The 20856-nt window shown below is 45.9% G+C and overlaps 1 protein-coding gene across 1 annotated transcript in view; it reads right to left on the reverse strand.

The window, feature by feature from the left end:
• The window catches only part of LOC138266951 (dnaJ homolog subfamily C member 3-like), a 75104-nt gene that overhangs the window by 42601 nt on the left and 11647 nt on the right, over positions 1–20856 (reverse strand). The window contains exon 2 of the mRNA XM_069215751.1: positions 18624–18734. Coding sequence (XP_069071852.1) covers positions 18624–18734 — 111 coding nt within the window. The remainder of the gene's footprint in view (positions 1–18623; positions 18735–20856) is intronic.

Consider the following 20856-nt stretch of genomic DNA (forward strand, 5'->3'; position numbering starts at 1 on the left):
GCTTTAACTGGCAACTCTTCTGAACCGGGAGGCAGTGGCATTTTCTTGAGGTGGGGGTGATGTGGGTGTGACAAGGGATATCCAAGATGAGTCTTGCTGGTGCATTCTGCATGGTCCATAGTCCAGTTGACTGACTGGTGACGAGGGTTTGGGTGATGGTGCGTCTCGCAGTTTGGATTAGCCATGTTTTCAAATTTTATTGTGACGAAAGCTGTAGTATAAGAGGGTATTTTTTTTATACCACTGCCACAAAAAAAAAAACAAAAAAAAAAAAAATTTGATGACACGGACCATGAAAAAACACCTTTGTAGAAGACCTCTCCTACAAGATGTAACGGCCTTTAGAATATTCTTGATAAAAGAGTATTACAGCTTTGAGCGAGGAGGAGAATATATGATATTATGCCTTCTTGGCAAGAGACTGGATATTAGTAATTGTTAGACCTGACAGTCTTAGGTTGGTCTTCTCCCCCCTATTTTGTGGCTGCCTCTCTACATTTTCTTAGCTTGTGTTTGCTGGTTTTAGTACTGTGCACTTTACCACTGCTGAACAGTGCTAAAGTGCTTGTGCTCTCTTCTGTAAAACTTGGTAGCTTTGACTCATACCCAAACGGCGTATTTAATTTACTTGTAAGCCTCAAGTAAAGTGCACTACATGTGCTCAAGGCCTGTAAATTCAATGCTACTAGTGGGCCTAAAGCACTGATTGTGCCAGCCACCCACATAGCCCCTTAACATGTCTCTGACCTGCCACTGCAGAGACTATGTGTGCGGTTTTAAATTGCCACGTTGGCCTGGAAAGCTAAATCTCTTGCCAGGCCTATACCTTCCCTTTTTATACAAATAAGTCAATCCAAAGGTACATCCTATATGGGCAGGGTGCCCTGTATGTAACAGGCAGGAAATGTACTTTTAGGTTTTACACGCACTAGTTGTGAAAACTCTCAAATTCGTTTAACTACTGCAAGGCCTATCTCTCCCACAGAATAACATAGGCATTACTTTATAACATCTTAAAAGTAAAATTCTCAACCAGGAAGAGAGAAGCTTGACAAGTTTGGTGTCTCTGAACTCACAATTTAAAATTACAACTTATGACAAAACTGGATTTTTAATTGCAGTTTTTGCTTTAGCCATTTGGTGCCTACTGCCTGTCTCCAAAACACATCAGAGATGGGGTGACAGTCGCGCGTGTGCATATCCTCTAGACAGCCACACACAAAGGGAGCTCAGGTGTGACTGGTAAGCCAGGAACATCCTGAGCAGGATAGCAGGGAGGGGCTGACACACCTGAATGGACAGTGTGCTGCCACACACATGGGATGCATAACCACCTGTTGTGACTCTGCAGCCAAATCAGGAAGGAAGGACCTCTGTGCATGTCAAAGACCCTTCTTTGAATTCTCCTCCCCTTCAAAAGGCACAAATGGGTATAAGTACTAGTCCTCTGACACCAACAACTCAGTACACTTCTAGATTTGTGCATACTCTGCCAGGAAGAGGGACTGCTGCGCTTCTACGAGGGCTGCCACTCTGCTGAGCTGCTACTCTGCTGTACTCCTGTTTTGCTGAGCTGAGCTGCTGCCCTCTTGCTTGGGAGTGAAAAAGACTGGACCGCAATCTCTACATCCCAAAACCAAAGTGACTCCAGGGTCTTGCTGGCTTGCCTCTAGTTTGGAAGTCTCACGGAAATCAAAGACTTCCCTTTCACCTACAAACAGCACCTGAACTTTGCTTACTACAAGTCTTGCTCTGCCAAAAGGTGCCAAGCCAGTCCAAGGCCCTTGGAAGCAAGCATAAAGTGCTGCACCTGCCAGAACCCGCACAGATGCCTTTGCGCTGACTGGAACTGACGAATCACTTGCTGTGAGATTAAGATCCAAACATCACCGTTGTTGCAGGGACGGGACCGCAGCACCGCTCTCGGAACCACCACATTGTCTCTGGAACCACCCCTTCAGAACCGCTGCACCGCCACCACTATGTGGAGAAGACGGACGCATTGCTCATCAGCGCGGGTTAACTCGCCGAATTGCATTTCAAACCGTTGCATTGCACACTGAACTGATGTATTGCTGCAGTTTCGTGGAGAATTTGACGCAACAGCCAAACTGGGTGGAGGTCATTGACTCCTCTCATGCTGCAATGAAGATTAAGGTACTGTTGTTCAGCGGGCTGTGCGTGGATCCTGTAGATGGCCTGTGCTCCATCCTTGGTGGCTTGAACTTTTCATTTTGCCGAGGTTCAGCACGACCAGATATTCCAATAGGCCACTACTGCTTCTAAGCGTTAGTTGCACATTTTTTCTTTAAAAATTCATATAGCGACTTATACTTATCAGATTTTTGTCGTTTAGGCCTTGATTTATTTATAAAATCACTATCTATGTTTCTAACCAGGTGTGGAGTCTTTTTGTGGTGATTTCATTGTGTTACTATGGGTTGTGTTGTACAAATACGTTACACATTGCCTCTCAAGTTAAGTGTAAGGAAATGCCTCCTTGGCATGGTTACCCCCTGACTTTTTGCCTTTGCTGATGCTATGTTTTGAATTGAAAGTGTGCTGAGGCCTGCTAACCAGGCCCCAGCACCAGTGTTCTTTCCCTAACCTGTACTTTTGATTCCACAATTGGCACACCCTGGCATCCAGATAAGTCCCTTGTAAGTGGTACCCCTGGTACCAAGGGTCCTGATGCCAGGGAAGGTCTCTAAGGGCTGCAGCATGCCTTATGCCACCCTGGAGACCCCTCACTCAGCACAGACACACTGCTTGCCAGCTTGTGTGTGCTGGTGAGAACAAACCGAGTAAGTCGACATGGCACTCCCCTCAGGGTGCCATGCCAGCCTCTCACTGCCTATGCAGGTATAGATAAGTCACCCCTCTAGTAGGCCTTACAGCCCTAAGGCAGGGTGCACTATACCATAGGTGAGGGCACCAGTGCATGAGCACTGTGCCCCTACAGTGCCTAAGCAATACCTTAGACATTGTAAGTGCAGGGTAGCCATAAGAGTATATGGTCTGGGAGTCTGTTTTACACGAACTCCACAGCACCATAATGGCTACACTGAAAACTGGGAAGTTTGGTATCAAACTTCTCAGCACAATAAATGCACACTGATGCCAGTGTACATTTTATTGTAAAACACACCACAGAGGGCACCTTAGAGGTGCCCCCTGAAACCTTAACCGACTATCTGTGTAGGCTGACTGGTTCCAGCAGCCTGCCACAACCGAGACATGTTGCTGGCCCCATGGGGAGAGTGCCTTTGTCACTCTGAGGCCAGTAACAAAGCCTGCACTGGGTGGAGATGCTAACACCTCCCCCAGGCAGGAGCGGTCACACCTGGCGGTGAGCCTCAAAGGCTCACCCCTTTGTGCCAGCACCGCAGGACACTCCAGCTAGTGGAGTTGCCCGCCCCCTCCGGCCACGGCCCCCACTTTTGGCGGCAAGGCCGGAGAAAATAATGAGAAAAACAAGGAGGAGCCACTGACCAGTCAGGACAGCCCCTAAGGTGTCCTGAGCTGAAGTGACTCTAACTTTTAGAAATCCTCCATCTTGCAGATGGAGGATTCCCCCAATAGGATTAGGGATGTGACCCCCTCCCCTTGGGAGGGGGCACAAAGAGGGTGTACCCACCCTCAGGGCCAGTAGCCATTGGCTACTAACCCCCCAGACCTAAACACGCCCTTAAATTTAGTATTTAAGGGCTTCCCTGAACCTAAGAATTTAGATTCCTGCAACTTACATGAAGGAGAAGACTGCTGAGCTGAAAAACCCCTGCAGAGGAAGAACAGAAGACACCAACTGCTTTGGCCCCAGTCCTACCGGCCTGTCTCCTGCCTTCCAAAAGAAACCTGCTCCAGCGACGCTTTCCAAGGGACCAGCGACCTCTGAATCCTCTGAGGACTGCCCTGCTTCAAGAAAGACTAGAAACTCCAGAGGACAGCGGCACTGCTCCAAAAGAACTGCAACTTTGTTTCAAGGAGCAGATTTAAAGACCCCTGCAACTCCCCGCAAGAAGCGTGAGACTTGCAACACTGCACCCGGCGACCCCGACCCGACTGGTGGAGAAACAACGCTTCAGGGAGGACCCTCCGGCGACTCTACGACTGTGAGTAACCAAAGTTGTCCCCCCTGAGCCCCCACAGCGACGCCTGCAGAGGGAATCCCCAGGCTCCCCCTGACCGCGACTGCCTGAACTCCATTTCCTGACGGCTGGAAAAGACCCTGCACCCGCAGCCCCCAGCACCCAAAGGAACTGAACTCCTGTGGAGGAGTGACCCCCAGGAGGCCCTCTCCCTTGCCCAGGTGGTGGCTACCCCGAGGAGCCCCCCCCTTGCCTGCCTGCAACGCTGAAGAGACCCCTTGGTCTCTCATTGAAAACCATTACAAACCTGACGCGTGTTTGCACACTGCACCCGGCCGCCCCCGTGCTGCTGAGGGTGTACTTTTTGTGCTGACTTGTGTCCCCCCCCGGTGCCCTACAAAACCCCCCTGGTCTGCCCTCCGAAGACGCGGGTACTTACCTGCTGGCAGACTGGAACCGGGGCACCCCCTTCTCTCCATTGAAGCCTATGTGTTTTGGGCACCTCTTTGACCTTTGCACCTGACCGGCCCTGAGCTGCTGGTGTGATAACTTTGGGGTTGCTCTGAACCCCCAACGGTGGGCTACCTTGGACCCAAAACTGAAACCTGTAAGTGACTTACTTACCTGTTAAAACTAACATTACTTTACCTCCCCCAGGAACTGTGAAAATTGCACTAAGTGTCCACTTTTAAAACAGCTATTTGTGTTTTATGTAAAAAGTATACATGCTAACGAAATGATTCAAAGTTCCTAAAGTACTTACCTGCAATACCTTTCAAATGAGATATTACATGTAGAATTTGAACCTGTGGTTCTTAAAATAAACTAAGAAAATATATTTTTCTATAACAAAACCTATTGGCTGGATTTGTCTCCGAGTGTGTGTTCCTCATTTATTGCCTGTGTGTATGTACAACAAATGCTTAACACTACTCCTTTGATAAGCCTACTGCTCGACCACACTACCACAAAATAGAGCATTAGTATTATCTCTTTTTGCCACTATCTTACCTCCAAGGGGAACCCTTGGACTCTGTGCATACTGTTCCTTACTTTGAAATAGTGCATACAGAGCCAACTTCCTACATTAAGCCTTACTGTTCTGTGCCAAGCTACCAGAGGATGAACACAAGTTAACTTTTAGTGTGTTTCTGACGTACCCCGACTAGGGTTGTGGCTCATTCTAAGGTTCATACCTCTGCCAACAAGAAACCCAATTTTTAACAGTCATGATGCTGACACCATAGAGAAAATCTATTCAATCTGAAGGCACATGAAGCCCTTGTTTCAAAATGTCAATACAAGCCTTGGGAGATTTAGAAGTCTGAATTGAAAGAGCTCAGGAACCAAAAGCCCAAATTCAAAAATGTCACATAGAGATGGTAAAGTCTTGCATCCCCCTTTTCCCTTTTGTCCTCCTATATCACCAGACGATTCTTATGTGGAAACAGCAAGGCAGAAAGGACCCTCGGACAGACTCTACTTAATTGTCTGGCATTAGATCACTTTCAGACCGGACATTTCAAATAGTTCTGGTTTAATCATTAGACATGAAGAATACTGGGTCTGACAAAAAAGGCTGTCCACATACATAATTGTTTTTGTTGGACTAAGCCCACCCTGCACACCTTATCTAATGATTTAAGCCATTCCCTACCCATGGGGCAGTAGCCACCTCATGCGTATTAACCTCCTTGCCATAAGGAGCAAGAAAAAAAGAAGTTTTACCTTAGGTTGGGGGGAGAGACTCGGTAAGAAAGTAATAAAGGCTTACCTTAATCGTCGGGCCAAGATCTCTGATAACATACCGCTTATTTCTTCCCACTACATAGCAAGGGCCGGGCAGTTCATAAACCTATTCACATTCTTGGCCCCAGTCTCTCTGCATCTTTTACAGCATGGTGTTGAACCCTTGACAAGTTTAGACATCTTGCTAAGTAAGGGTTCAGATACATTTTATGAAGGGCATAAAAATGGTTCTTTTTTTCAGGGTAGCAGGTCTTGCGATGGAGTGAAGAAGATTTATAGATACTTGCCATCAGTTTGGTAGCTCAGGCAGGCAGGATTGAGACAGGGTCATTAAATTCTTATCACCTACCTTTATTAACTTCCAGTACCAAATGGATATCTGCTTTAGAGCCAATGAGTACTGAATTGGCATTTCAAATTCCATTAGTCACCTGCCAACCTTTTTTGTACATCACCAGAAGGCTAGCTGGCGGAATTTAACTCTAGAACCTAGCTCTTTTGTAGCCTCAATGGATGCCTCCCATGATATTAATTGTGAATGGTTTTACATCTCACCCCAATAAACTAAGCCAGCCTCTCTTGATGTAAGGCTAGTCTTATCTTCCAAGAAAACTGGGGTATATGGGGAGTCCCAAATGGACACATGTTGCATAGAGCCAATTCCTCAAGATTGTCCTCAAAATGTACCATACTTCCAAGATGCCTTAACACCTTGAAACACACCTTTTTAAAAAGAATCTAGAGTCACCAAATTTATGTAAAAGGTTATTCTGATGCAAAGTGCTGAATAAAGCGGAAAGTATCCTTCCTCTACGTGAGTCATCGAGTCTGGACAACAGACAGTATATCTTCACATTCGGAAGTGTCAGAGCGCCTTTCTCAAGTCTTCTCTGAAGTTTTTTTCCAGCTGAGTCTGCTTCCCTTTCTTGCCTACGTGAAACTGCTCACCACGCCCTGGCTCTCAGCCCTACTCTCCATCGAGAAAGACAGGGTATGTTATCAAACGAGCACAATAATCTTGAAAGGATTTTGATCAAATTTGTATGCCCATAAAGCGTTAAAGGTATATTCTTCCATCTATTAAGTAGTTCTCTAATTTCCCTCATTACATTGATTTCTGGCAGATCAAGTCTGCCCCTGTGACATCCAGATAGTGAATGCTAGATTGCTTTATAAACCCATAGTTCCAGCCCATAAGCTCTGTTTTGGACTTATTTACTGCATACCTGGAGAAGACTCCAAATTCTTCCATAATCCCCTGCGTTCAGGTAACTGTTTTGCTGGAGCTTGCATGTAGAGTACAGTATCATCAGCATACAAGGCTAGCTTATTTTCAAAATTCATAGTCTGAAATAGTATAATCCTTTCATTCCTACCATAAGTTTGTGTTAAGGGCAAAGGCAGCAGAAGCGGTGATTCATTCGGATCAGAAAAGATTCCTACAGTGAAGGCAGATGCACAACCTCACACAATAGACCTCATCTTCAATAGACCTGGTAGTTGCTAATGACGACCCGTTAGCAATAGCCACGATTGATGCAGCTAAAGCTTTTGTCAGCTTACTTTTTGCAGGTTTTGGTGATGTTCAGTTTGCCCATATCTTTTATGAAAGGAGTCAAGAAATTATATGCAACTCTTTGAGCCCAGATTTTGGTCAACAGGATTCTAAAAAAGTAGATTTAATAGCTCTAGAGGGACACACGAGGGGTTGCCCCCTTTCACTGCTCCTTTTTGGTCTGTACATTGAGTCATGCATCTAGGATAAGAGGTTTGGTTTGTGTGGAATCCTACTCAATGTAGCAAAAGCTGAAGTAGGTCCAGAAACCACCAGTTGTGGGGTACAAGATTAGTCTTGGAACTGGAATCCCACAGTTTAATCAGAACTGTTTGGATTAGAGGAACAGGTTGAGAAGTATATTTCGCTTGACCAATTCATCAACATGGTATCCCCCGAAGATTGTGGTACCCACACACTGCATAGAAAACTGGGCATTCTGCGTTAAGAGATGCTGTCAACAAGTCTATTTGTGGAAAACCCTAATCCAAAAAGATATCCTGAACTAAGTTGTTGCTGAGGGACCATTTGTGATTTTCTACAAAGGTCCTGCTTAAAACATCTGCTTGGGCGTTTTGCAGACCTGGAGCATGAATTTGCACTTTTTATTGCCAGACGCTATTTCCAGGTGGCTTAGGTCTCCATACAGAGAGTTCTGGATCTGGTGCAGCTTTATTTATTCAGAGCATTATGGTCATGTTGTCCCATCTGTATCAGGATTTTGTTTGTTGTCAAAGACACAGAAAAGCCTTGAGAGCTAGATGGACTGCTCACATCTCCTGGATGTTGATATGAGATAGGTCTTCTCTTTCGGTCCACACACCTTGCGCAGTCTAGTTCTGCAGAATCTCTTTTTGACCCATTAAGAAAGCATCTGTTACAATAGTATGAGATGGATGGTCATGATACAGAGAGACCATGCCAAAGGTTCCCCTTGCTGTATCACCATGGAAAAGACTGTCTTGCTGTTAGAGAGAGATGTTTGTCTTTTCTAACTGCCTTTCTCTACAGAAGGGGCCAATGATGCATTCCTGAAACTGTTTCATATAAGGCCTTCCATTTGGGACAGTGAAAATGCAAAAAAGCCATCAAGCGTTATAGGAAGGACATCTGATGGATGGTTGGTTGGAGCAGGAATTGTTCGAATTTTAAGAGATTCCTTTTCCTTTCTGAGAAGGAAGAACAGATTCAATTACTCTTATCTGCAGCAAAGTCGTAGCCTCTTGACAAAGTAGATGCAGTTGAATTGTGATGCAGTTTTTGGGAAATCGAAGAGGATGATGTTTTAAATCAAAACTGTAAAGAAATTACAAATAGTTTTCAGAACCCTTTTGTCAATTGTGAAAAGACTGCCACTCTTCAAGATGCCCTGAGATACACACCCTAGCAGTGGAATGATGTAAAGAGGATAGGAAGTAAGAAAGTCACCGTTTGTAGAGAGCTGGTGTTTTCCTATACAATGACGACTGCTGTTGTTGCTTTCCTCTTCCTTTGGATGATCTTCTGCTGTAGAAAGATGCTTGTTGCTGCTAATTTTGGTCTTGTGATAGATAATGCTGCAGAGTGGAATTGGAATCTTGGTCATGAATAGTAGGGGTAATCACAGCACAAAACTGGATTCAAAATTCTTCAAGGCACCCAGCTTTTAAAATGTCTGCCTCATTTCATTAGCTGCACTTTGTTGTCTAAGTAGGGGTCAAATGACTGAACCTGTGAAAGGGAGATTTAGGATTTTGAGTTGGCCATCAGATTTTAAAGATGTCAAACACAACCAAGAAGATCTTAAGGAGAGTCCCTGACAAAATATGAGAACCATCAAGTCCACAGAGTAAACTGAGGTGCTAATAACCTAACTGAAGAGGAGCATACCCTCCTGAACCTACTTCAAGAAGTCTTATATTCTGCCTTTCAGAAGATTCTCAGAGAAATCTGACAACTCCCATAGCACTCTATTATATATGGAAAATATCACTTAACCAGTATACATCTGTTCGTGGCATGTTTGCTGCAGATTCACATGCTGTGCACTGTTCCTGCCATCTAGTGTTGGGCTTGGAGTGTTACAAGTTGTTTTTCTTCGAAGAAGTCTTTCCGAGTCACAAGACCGAGTGACTCCTCCCTTTCGGCTCCATTGTTTTCCCGCATAGGGTGAGGTAGGAGTGGTAGAGTGCGAATAGTAAAGATGTGCATGCAATGGAATAGATATGTATGTACATAGTTTGTGCTAAAGGAATGTTTATTTACATATATACAATTTATAATTGCAACTTAAACAGCTACAGGCTCCCGGGGAGGTGTGAGGGCGTATGTGAATCGGCAGCTGAACATGCAACAAACAGATGTACACTGAGTAAGTGACATTTTCCGTTCGATGGCATGTGTAGCTGCAGATACACATGCTGTGCATAGACTACAAAGCACTAATCCTCCCCAAAGCGGTGGTCAGCCTGTAGGAGATGAAGTTGTTTGAAATAATGTTCTTAGTACAGCCTGTCCTACTGTGGCTTGTTGCGTTGCTAATACATCTACACAGTAGTGTTTGGTAAACGTATGAGGTGTAGACCAAGTGGCTGCCTTACAAATCTCTGTCATTGGTATGTTACCTAGAAAGGCCATTGTTGCTCCTTTCTTTCTAGTGGAGTGTGCCTTTGGTGTAATGAGTAACTCTCTTTTAGCTTTGAGCTAACAGGTTTGTATACATTTCACTATCCATCTGGCTATGCCCTGTTTGGATATAGGGTTACCAGCATGGGGTTTTTGGAAAGCAACAAACAATTGCTCAGTTTTATGAAATTGTTTTGCTCTCTCTATATAATAAATTAGTGCTCTTTTTATGTCTAACGTATGCAGTGCTCTTTCTGCTACTGAGTCTGGCTATGGGAAAACGACTGGGAGTTCCACAGTTTGGTTTAAATGAAACGGTGAAATGACTTTTGGCAGAAATTTGGGATTTGTGCGGAGAACCACTTTTTGTTTGTGTACTTGTATAAATGGTTCTTCGATAGTGAACGCCTGTATTTCGCGAACTCTTCGTAGTGAAGTGATGGCTATTAGAAATGCTACCTTCCAAGTTAAGAATTGGATTTGGCAAGAATGCATGGGTTCAAAAGGTGGGCCCTTGAGTCGTGTAAGTACAATATTAAGATTCCACGAGGGTACCGGTGGGGTTCTTGGAGGTATGATCCTTTTTAGTCCTTCCATAAAGGCTTTAATAACTGGTATTTTAAAAAGTGACTTTGTATGTTTAATCTGCAGGTAAGCAGAGATTGCAGTGAGATGAATTTTGATGGAAGAAAAAGCGAGATTTGCTTTTTGTAGGTGTAGTAAATAACTCACAATGTTTTGTATGGAGGCATCTAACGGTGTGATTTGGTTTGCTTTGCAGTAGAAAACAAACCTTTTTCATTTATTAGCATAACAATGCCTTGTTGTCGGTTTTCTTGCCTGTTTAATGACTTCCATACACTCATTTGAAAGGTTTAGTTAGCCAAATTCTAAGACCTCAGGAGCCAGGTTGCTAGGTTGAGCGATTCTAAATTGGGGTGTCTGATCTGTTGTTTGTGTTGTGTTAACAGATCTGGTCTGTTTGGGAGTTTGATGTGAGGTACTACTGAGAGGTCCAACAGTGTGGTGTACCACGGTTGGCGAGCCCACGTTGGTGCTATGAGTATTAGTTTGAGTTTGTTTTGACTCAGTTTGTTGACTAGGAAAGGAATGAGTGGGAGAGGGGGAAAAGCGTAAGCAAATATCCCTGACCAAATGATCCACAGAACATTGCCCTTGGACTGAGGGTGTGGGTACCTGGATGCGAAGTTTTGGCGTTTTGCGTTTTGTTGCGAACAGATCTATGTCTGGTGTTCCCCAGTGGTAAAAGTATTCTTGTAGAATCTGGGGATGTATTTCCCACTCGTGCGTTTGCTGGTGATCTCAACAGATTGTCGGCTAACTGATTGTGAATGCCTGGTATACATTGCGCTATCAGGCGAATGTTGTTCTGAATTGCCCAATGCCAACTTTTTTGTGCTAGGAGGCATAGTTGTGACAAATGTGTGTCCCCCCTGTTTGTTTAGGTAGTACATTGTTGTCATATTGTCTGTTTGACAAGAATGTGTTTGTAAACTAGAAGGGATTGAAAAGCTTTTAGTGGTAGGGAGACCGTTAGCAGTTCTAAGTGATTTATGTGTAGTTGTTTTTGTTGATTGCCCCATTGTCCTTGTATATTGTGATTGTTGAGGTGTGCTCCCCACCCAATCATCGAAGCATCTGTTGTGAGAATAAATTTACAGGGTTCCACCACTGGAGCGAAGAGTGTGTTTGGCGGTCTATCAACACTAGATCCTGAAGTTGACCCTTGATACTCTTTAGGTAGATGCTGGATGATGTCACTCATTTCATCCCAGTGAGGTCAGTCGTAACGGGCGAGGAGGGCTTGTGAATTTGCAATAAGCCATTGGTTGGCAGCTTGCGACGCTACTCTCTTTCCTGCTGCGTCAAATTTGTGACTCTCTTTATCCGGAGGTGGTGCATCTCCCGATGATTGTGAGTTTGCTTGTTTCCTTGCGGCAACAACCACTACAGAGTCCGGTGGGAGCTGCTGCGTAATGAACACTGGTTCCGACGGGGTGGTTTGTACTTTTTTTTCCCACCCGCGGTGTGATGGCTCTTCCCTTTACCGGCTCTTGAAACACTTGCTGTGCATGCTTAAGCATGCCTGGTAGCATAGGCAGGCTCTGGTATGATGCATGCGAGGAGGCCAGAGTATTGAAAAGGAAGTCATCCTCCAAAGGCTCAGAATGCATACTGACATTATGGAATGCAGCAGCCCTGGCCAAGACCTGGGTGTACAAGGTGCTATCCTCCGGTGGAGATGGTTTTGAGGGGTAGCACTCAGGGCTATTGTCCGAGACAGGGGGATAGTAAAGGTCCCAGGGGTCTGCATCATCTTGCGTTTGCACAGTATGTGTGGGTGACTGCAGTGGGCGTGCCAATTGGTAACCCTGTCCTTTGTGGCGAATGCGGGGGAGAAAGTTGTGGCAAAAAATGGCGAGTTGGTGATTTCTCCCTAGCCACTTTAGCTCTTGGCTGATCAGTCCCAGTCTCTGTTTGTGGTTGAAAAGACAGCTTTCTCTTCAATTTGACAGGAGGGGCAGTTTGGATCTTTCCAGTATCCTTATGGATCTGTATCCGTGCCTGCGTTTGGTCAAACTCTTCAATGTCCAGCTCCTCTTCAAATCTGTGCCTCTCCTTTAGTTGTTTGGAGAGCCCATGTTCCTCTGTGTAAGAGGTCTTTTTCAGCTCCGAAGCCGTTTTTCTCGGCACCATTTCGGTGATGGTTGGCCTCGGCTCCGAAAGGCTCTTTCGAGGCTTAGTCGATTCGACAAGGCGATGTCGACTTTTTTCTAAGCCGGGTTCTCGGCTCGAGTCGGAAGACTTTTGAACGATTTTGGCCTTTTTCGGTGCCGAAGGTGTTGCTTGGTCACCGCTTTTTTTTATGGGTCGAGCCATGGCCATCAGGCAGTGGCGTCCCCGAGGCCTTATGTTTTTTCGGTTGACTTTGGGGTTGGGTCGGGACCGGCGTACTCACTTTTTGGCCTGCTGTAGGCGGTCAGTCTCCGTCAGAGTTGTCCGAGTCAGAATCCCTGGATGGAGATAGCCATCTCCTCCTCTTAGACGTCGAGGTGTTCCGATGATTTCAACACCATCTGCATGCGCCTCGCCCGCCGATCTTTCAAGGTCTTTTTTGACCGAAAGGACTTGCAGGCCTCGCAAGTATCTTCTCTGTGCTCCGGTGACATACACAGATTACAGATCCGATGCTGGTCTGTATATGGATACTTAGCGTGGCACGTCGGACAGAAACGAAGGGGGTCCGGTCCATGAGGCTTCGACGTGTGTGGTTGGGCCGACCAGGCCTCGGCTGGGCACGGAAGCCCCGAAGGGCCACTGTAAGGAAATGCCTCCTTGGCATGGTTGCCCCCTGACTTTTTGCCTTTGCTGATGCTATGTTTACAATTGAAAGTGTGCTGAGGCCTGCTAACCAGGCCCCAGCACCAGTGTTCTTTCCCTAACCTGTACTTTTGTATCCACAATTGGCAGACCCTGGTATCCAGATAAGTCCCTTGTAACTGGTACTCCTAGTACCAAGGGCCCTGATGCCAAAGAAGGTCTCTAAGGGCTGCAGCATGTCTTATGCCACCCTGGAGACCTCTCACTCAGCACAGACACACTGCTTGCCAGCTTGTGTGTGCTAGTGAGAACAAAACGAGTAAGTCGACATGGCACTCCCCTCAGGGTGCCATACCAGCCTCTCACTGCCTATGCAAGTATAGGTCAGTCACCCCTCTAGCAGGCCTTACAGCCCTAAGGCAGGGTGCACTATACCATAAGTGAGGGTACCAATGCATGAGCATGGTACCCCTACAGTGTCTAAACAAAACCTTAGACATTGTAAGTGCAGGGTAGCCATAAGAGTATATGGTCTGGGAGTTTGTCAAACACGAACTCCACAGCACCATAATGGCTACACTGAAAACTGGGAAGTTTGGTATCAAACTTCTCAGCACAATAAATGCACACTGATGCCAGTGTACCTTTTATTGCAAAATACACCCCAGAGGGCACCTTAGAGGTGCCCCCTGAAACTTAACCGACTATCTGTGTAGGCTGACTAGTTCCAGCAGCCTGCCACACTAGAGACATGTTGCTGGCCCCATGGAGAGAGTGCCTTTGTCACTCTGAGGCCAGTAACAAAGCCTGCACTGGGTGGAGATGCTAACACCTCCCCCAGGCAGGAGCTGTAACACCTGGCGGTGAGCCTCAAAGGCTCACCCCTTTGTCACAGCACCGCAGGACACTCCAGCTAGTGGAGTTGCCCACCCCCTCCGGCCCGGCCCCCACTTTTGGCGGCAAGGCCGGAGAAAATAATGAGAATAACAAGGAGGAGTCACTGGCCAGTCAGGACAGCCCCTAAGGTGTCCTGAGCTGAGGTGACTCTAACTTTTAGAAATCCTCCATCTTGCAGATGGAGGATTCCCCCAATAGGGTTAGGATTGTGACCCCCTCCCCTTGGGAGGAGGCACAAAGAGGGTGTACCCACCCTCAGGGCTAGTAGCCATTGGCTACTAACCCCCCAGACCTAAACACGCCCTTAAATTTAGTATTTAAGGGCTACCCTGAACCCTAGAAAATTAGATTCCTGCAACAACAAGAAGAAGGACTGCCCAGCTGAAAACCCCTGCAGAGGAAGACCAGAAGACAACAACTGCCTTGGCTCCAGAAACTCACCGGCCTGTCTCCTGCCTTCCAAAGAACTCTGCTCCAGCGACGCCTTCCAAAGGGACCAGCGACCTCTGAATCCTCTGAGGACTACCCTGCTTCGACGACGACAAGAAACTCCCGAGGACAGCGGACCTGCTCCAAAAAGACTGCAACTTTGTTTCAAGAAGCAGCTTTAAAGAACCCTGCAACTCCCCGCAAGAAGCGTGAGACTTGCAACACTGCACCCGGCGACCCTGACTCGGCTGGTGGAGAACCAACACCTCAGGGAGGACCCCCGGACTACTCTACGACTGTGAGTACCAAAAACTGTCCCCCCTGAGCCCCCACAGCGCCGCCTGCAGAGGGAATCCCGAGGCTTCCCCTGACCGCGACTCTCTGAAACCTAAGTCCCGACGCCTGGAAAAGACCCTGCACCCGCAGCCCCCAGGACCTGAAGGACTGGACTTTCACTGGAGAAGTGACCCCCAGGAGTCCCTCTCCCTTGTCCAAGTGGAGGTTTCCCCGAGGAAGCCCCCCCTTGCCTGCCTGCAGCGCTGAAGAGATCCGTTGATCTCTCATAGACTAACATTGAAAACCCGACGCTTGTTTCTACACTGCACCCGGCCGCCCCCGCGCTGCTGAGGGTGAAATTTCTGTGTGGGCTTGTGTCCCCCCCGGTGCCCTACAAAACCCCCCTGGTCTGCCCTCCGAAGACGCGGGTACTTACCTGCAAGCAGACCGGAACCGGGGCACCCCTTTCTCTCCATTCTAGCCTATGCGTTTTGGGCACCACTTTGAACTCTGCACCTGACCGGCCCTGAGCTGCTGGTGTGGTGACTTTGGGGTTGCTCTGAACCCCCAACGGTGGGCTACCTTGGACCAAGAACTGAACCCTGTAAGTGTCTTACGTACCTGGTAAAACTAACAAAAACTTACCTCCCCCAGGAACTGTGAAAATTGCACTAAGTGTCCACTTTTAAAGTAGCTATTTGTCAATAACTTGAAAAGTATACATGCAATTGAAATGATTCAAAGTTCCTAATGTACTTACCTGCAATACCTTTCAAACAAGATATTACATGTTAAATTTGAACCTGTGGTTCTTAAAATAAACTAAGAAAAGATATTTTTCTATACAAAACCTATTGGCTGGATTTGTCTCTGAGTGTGTGTACCTCATTTATTGTCTATGTGTATGTACAACAAATGCTTAACACTACTCCTTGGATAAGCCTACTGCTCGACCACACTACCACAAAATAGAGCATTAGTATTATCTATTTTTACCACTATTTTACCTCGAAGGGGAACCCTTGGACTCTGTGCATGCTATTCCTTACTTTGAAATAGCACATACAGAGCCAACTTCCTACAGCCACCGAAACGGCTGTCTCGTCGGTGTCGATAGAAGATTTTTCCCGAACGCAAACAATACCAACGCTTTTTTCGAGGATTTTAATACTTTCCCGATTCGAATCACGGAGCGAAGAGGAACACGTCCAACCCCGATGGCGGAAAGAAAACAATCTAAGATGGAGTCGATGCTCATGCTCAATGGAGCCGAAAGGGAGAAGTCACTCAGTCCCGTGGCCCGAAAAGACTTCTTAGGAGAAAAACAACTTATAACACTCCGAGCCCAACACTAGATGGCAGGAACAGTGCACAGCATGTGTATTTGCAGCTACACATGCCATCAAACATATATATATGAAAAATAATTTGTGTTAGGAGATGGAGACCTTTTCCTTTTGTGATGCAAAGGGCTGTGATCTTCTGGATGCTGTGAAAGAGAAGAGGCATGTATGTGCCGGAATAGGCACAGATGGGGAGTCTTTCTGGAAGGAGACATGGAGGTACGTCGTCGGATCATCAAAGGCTTTGGTGAAAACATTAAAGGCTGAAATGGTATCTGCAGAACATCCTCAGCACGAATCAATATTTTTGGTGGCTTGGTGGAATCAGGAGAAGCCACTGGAGATGGTGACAAGAAGGACAACAATCTGGTGATCTGAGTGGCCATTGTAGAGTTCAAGAACTTTGGTGTCAATTTTCTTGATAGAGTACGGTATGTTGTCGATTTCATGTATGGTGGGTGTGCCTTGACGTTGAACAATGTGATGTGTGCCTCGATGCTAAATGATGAAACGCTGGCACAATTGGGGTTTACCCTGCAGCAGAGGTAGTCCTTGACAGCAAACGTGGTATTAAGGTACTATGTGAGAATGTATGCTGCTTCAACATCAATATTGTGTCTTTGGAATGGCCGGAGAGCTAGAGATGACAATTCCTCTGCTTCCTCTTCTTGGATCTCCTTCCCTGAGAGTTAATTTAAGGTGAGAATGTGGCTACAGTGGAAAGGGAACCTCCCCCCCCGCTTTCATGTGGTGCTGGTTTCTCTTCTATTCTCTCCAGCTCCTTCTTCTAATTTGCCTCAGTTACCTGCTTTTCAGGGCACATTCTGCCATCTTTTTACAAAATTCTCACTTCTTCACTGAGGGTGGCAAACAAACCACAGAGATCATGAGGGTCAAAGGCTGTCTTCTTCCTCCCACGAAAAGGGCACTTCACAAACACTAAAGGCTGGACGCAAAATGTCCCCTTCAATGATGAAAAAGGCATGAAAAGGTGGAATAGCTTCAGACATGCTTAAAATATTGAAGCCGAAGAGGTAGAAGGTTTTGCATTAGGAAAGTAGTCAAGATGTTTCAGTATCTTCTTTCAAGTTTGTTGTCCAAGCTCACCAGATGTCATGCAATTACAACCTTCCAATAGCTGACGTGTTTCTTCTGATACAGACCTTTTCACTTGGACATGACTGAAACTTACATTTTATGTGAATTGAGTATTATGACAATGACTGTATAGGACTTGAAATTTTCTAAATATCTCAACCTGTTCATTTTTTTAAAATCACTTTGACTGACATTAATACCTGCAAAAATTAAATACCAGACAAAACACGTGTCCGCTGTTGGATGTTTGTACTAAGGTCTGTGACCTGGCATCTCTATGCACTCACATGTGCATCTTTAAAGATATAAAAAGGCAAAATGTTGGACACAGATCTCATGGCGCTCGTCATGAGCTCAGGAGAACACACAATGTTTTTAATAATGTAAGGTCGATGTCAAATAGATTTATTTCACCAAATATTTTCACTATGTGCCCTTCTATAAGATTTCCAACATGGGAACTGTGGACTGACAATAAAATGACCATCCAAAAAAGTTGTTGTCTGTTGAGTCAAGCTTTTCTCATTGCAAGGACTAAATCTAAGGACATAGGTTTTCTTCATTTATCCTACACAGCTGTACTGCTGCAGCAGATTCTGTCAGTGTCCCCTACAAACACCGGCCTCAGAGACACATGGTGACCTGCAGTATGGTCCATGCATATAGCTACTAGTTTGTTTGTGACTATTCCCTTAAATGGGGACACCAATGCCCAATTATAGAACATTCCAAAGCATATAAATGGCAGATTGGCCTAAATTTAAAATAGAAAGCTTCTGTTACCATGCCCACTTCATTGTGCTAGCCTCAGACAAACGCCACTGAAATGACTGGTACTCCTATAGCTGTCCTTATAAAGCAGCCAAAGCAAATGCTGCCATAAATAAGTGTACAAAAATGTGACACTTGTGGCAGTACAGAAAAGCTACCCTTGCAGCCCCACAAATACCCCTATTCTTGTGGCACATCTTTTCCACCTCACACCCATGCCTCCCTTACAACCCACAAAGACTTACCCCCCCCATCCCAGACTAGAAAGACTGCATCTCCTACTTGCTGGGCACAGATGCATTTTCTAGAATCACACACACGCCCCACTCGGCAAACAAACATGTCCCATGTTGCACACAACAAGCAATCTCACGCTGCCCTGAAAGCGCCACCCTTTAATACCCACTAAGATGTCAACCACCACCTGCCGTTTCTGTTGAAGACAAAGAGGAAAAGTGTAGTTCTGCTCACCCACTGCAGAGTGGTAGTGCGAAAGTGCTTCAGCCAACTGCCCGGCAGCCAACAGTTTCCGGCCCATTTCCAAATGGCTCTCAATTTCAGCATGGCTGGCAGCGAGTAATCCTGAAATACAACATATTGTCAATGTCTACCAACAGTAAAATGTACCACAGAAATTGTATGAGCCCATGGACCAGTGAATGAAGAAAGTGGCATAATGTGGCCACCTAAGACTCACAATGTAGAAGACAGATCGAAACTCATGTCAGTGCAGAGAAGCTGGGCAGTAGGTCTTGCAGAAATGGCAGTCTGATGCAGCATAAGCTGTGTTAGCAAACGGGCGCAATGCAATACGTCCTGTAGAAGCCAAATGCATGTGAAGTAAATAGAAGCAGCGCAGTATGCAGAGCTGCTCCACTTCCCTACTCATGACATCAGCAAGGAGAAGCAGCGCAGTATGGCCCGCTGATTCACCACACAATTAACCTCAGTAACTACAGCAGCACAGAGAAGCAGCGCAGTTTGCCCCATTGATCGAGTGAACAACTAACTACGGCAGCAAGGAGAAGCAGAGGAGTCTCGCCTGCTGAACCACCACACAGCTAACTATAACAGCAAGGAGAAGCAGCACAGAATGAGCCACTGATCCATCGCACTAGTAACAGCAGCAGCAAGGAGAAGCAGCGGAGTATGCTCGCTGATCCATCGCACTACTAACAACAGCACCAAGGAGAAGCAGCTCAGAATGCCCCGCTGGGCCACCACACAGCTAACTACAGCAGCAAGGAGAAGCAGCGCAGTATGCCCTGCTGATCCATTGCACAACTAATTACAGCAGCAAGGAGAAGCTGCACGGTGTGCTCCTTTGATCCACTTCACAACTAACATCAACAAGGAGAAGCGGCGCAGTATGCCCCGCTGAAACAGTCATTCAAAGCAACAACAGTATGTTTTGTAGAAATGTTTGTTGCGAACAACATCAACAATGGCAGCAAATGGACTTAGTACAATACAGTGGTACTACAAAGGTTCAACTACGTCACCAAAACGAGACATGGTTCATCTTGCAGTAGGACGTAAAGTGTCTAATACCGCATCAGTAACAGATCTGTAATTAGTTGAAAACACTCATCACACAGCTGAGTTTAAAGAGCTACAGAGCTCAAGAATGCCTAAGTAAATACAGCCTTGGTGCACTGTAGCTGGCCTGAGAGTTGGCTACTTCAAAGTGAAGAGCTTTAATAAGACATTGGCACCACATATTAGTATGTTGTTGGGTGGGATCAGTCAGTACATGGATGTGTGTGTGAGAGGGACAGTATACTGAGTGTTTGTGGGTCTGGTGAGGTTTTTGAAGATATGCAGGGACGGGTGTGCTTAATGCACCCAAATTACAACTGTCTTCTACCATTGAACTGGAGACAGAAGTGGTTATTTTTCTTGCATGCATTAGGGCCACAAGGCCCTTGTTATGGCACTGGTTTGTATTTGTAAGGTGCCTCACACCCCCTCTATAAATTCTTCTCTTAAGTTAGTTCAGCAAACCTGGGACCTCCAGCTATAAAGCTTGCAGATGAATGAAAGCAGTGTAGTTTTTGGCTAAACTCCCTGCGTTGTTTGATGTCTGATGCCTTGTATTCCCCTCCCCATTACTATGTTATGGTAGGAGGGCAGTCTCCTATCTACTTCCAAGCGCAAGTACCAGCATTGCCTCTGTGGCTTTGCGGTTACATCGCCTGCTGCCGTGCACTAGAATAAACAGCAGTTCAGATGCAGGATAGCCCATATGCTAGAAGGGCTTTTTTTTTACCCTTTAGTGATGTCATATTGAGAAGGTATGCTTGCTAGGTTGCACATTATGTACTTTAATTTCATCATCTGCAGCAACAGTAACAAATGAAGGAACCCTTCTGGTCTACAAGCGGTGCTCTTCCCTCTTCATGGAGGCATTTTTTACACAATTCATAATCACTGAAACTAGCTGCAGCGGCGAGCTTACAGTTTAAAAAACCTAAGCAGGGCTGTTGAGTTTCAGGAACTGTTGTATCTTTCTAACATCAGTGGAAGGTCCAGTGTCTTTGATGCTAGCATTATGAAGATTAAGGCCCCAAGTAATCTGCTTTGAGCTGAGGTACGATGACATTTAGTAACCACATATTAAAAGTACTCTTGGTTTTCGCGTCATCTGATACGAGGCAACAGAGCCAAGTGCTTCTATATTTAAGAACTCCTTACGCTGAACATC

The sequence above is a fragment of the Pleurodeles waltl genome, chromosome 12, assembly GCF_031143425.1.
Source record: "Pleurodeles waltl isolate 20211129_DDA chromosome 12, aPleWal1.hap1.20221129, whole genome shotgun sequence".
NCBI lineage: Eukaryota > Metazoa > Chordata > Amphibia > Caudata > Salamandridae > Pleurodeles > Pleurodeles waltl.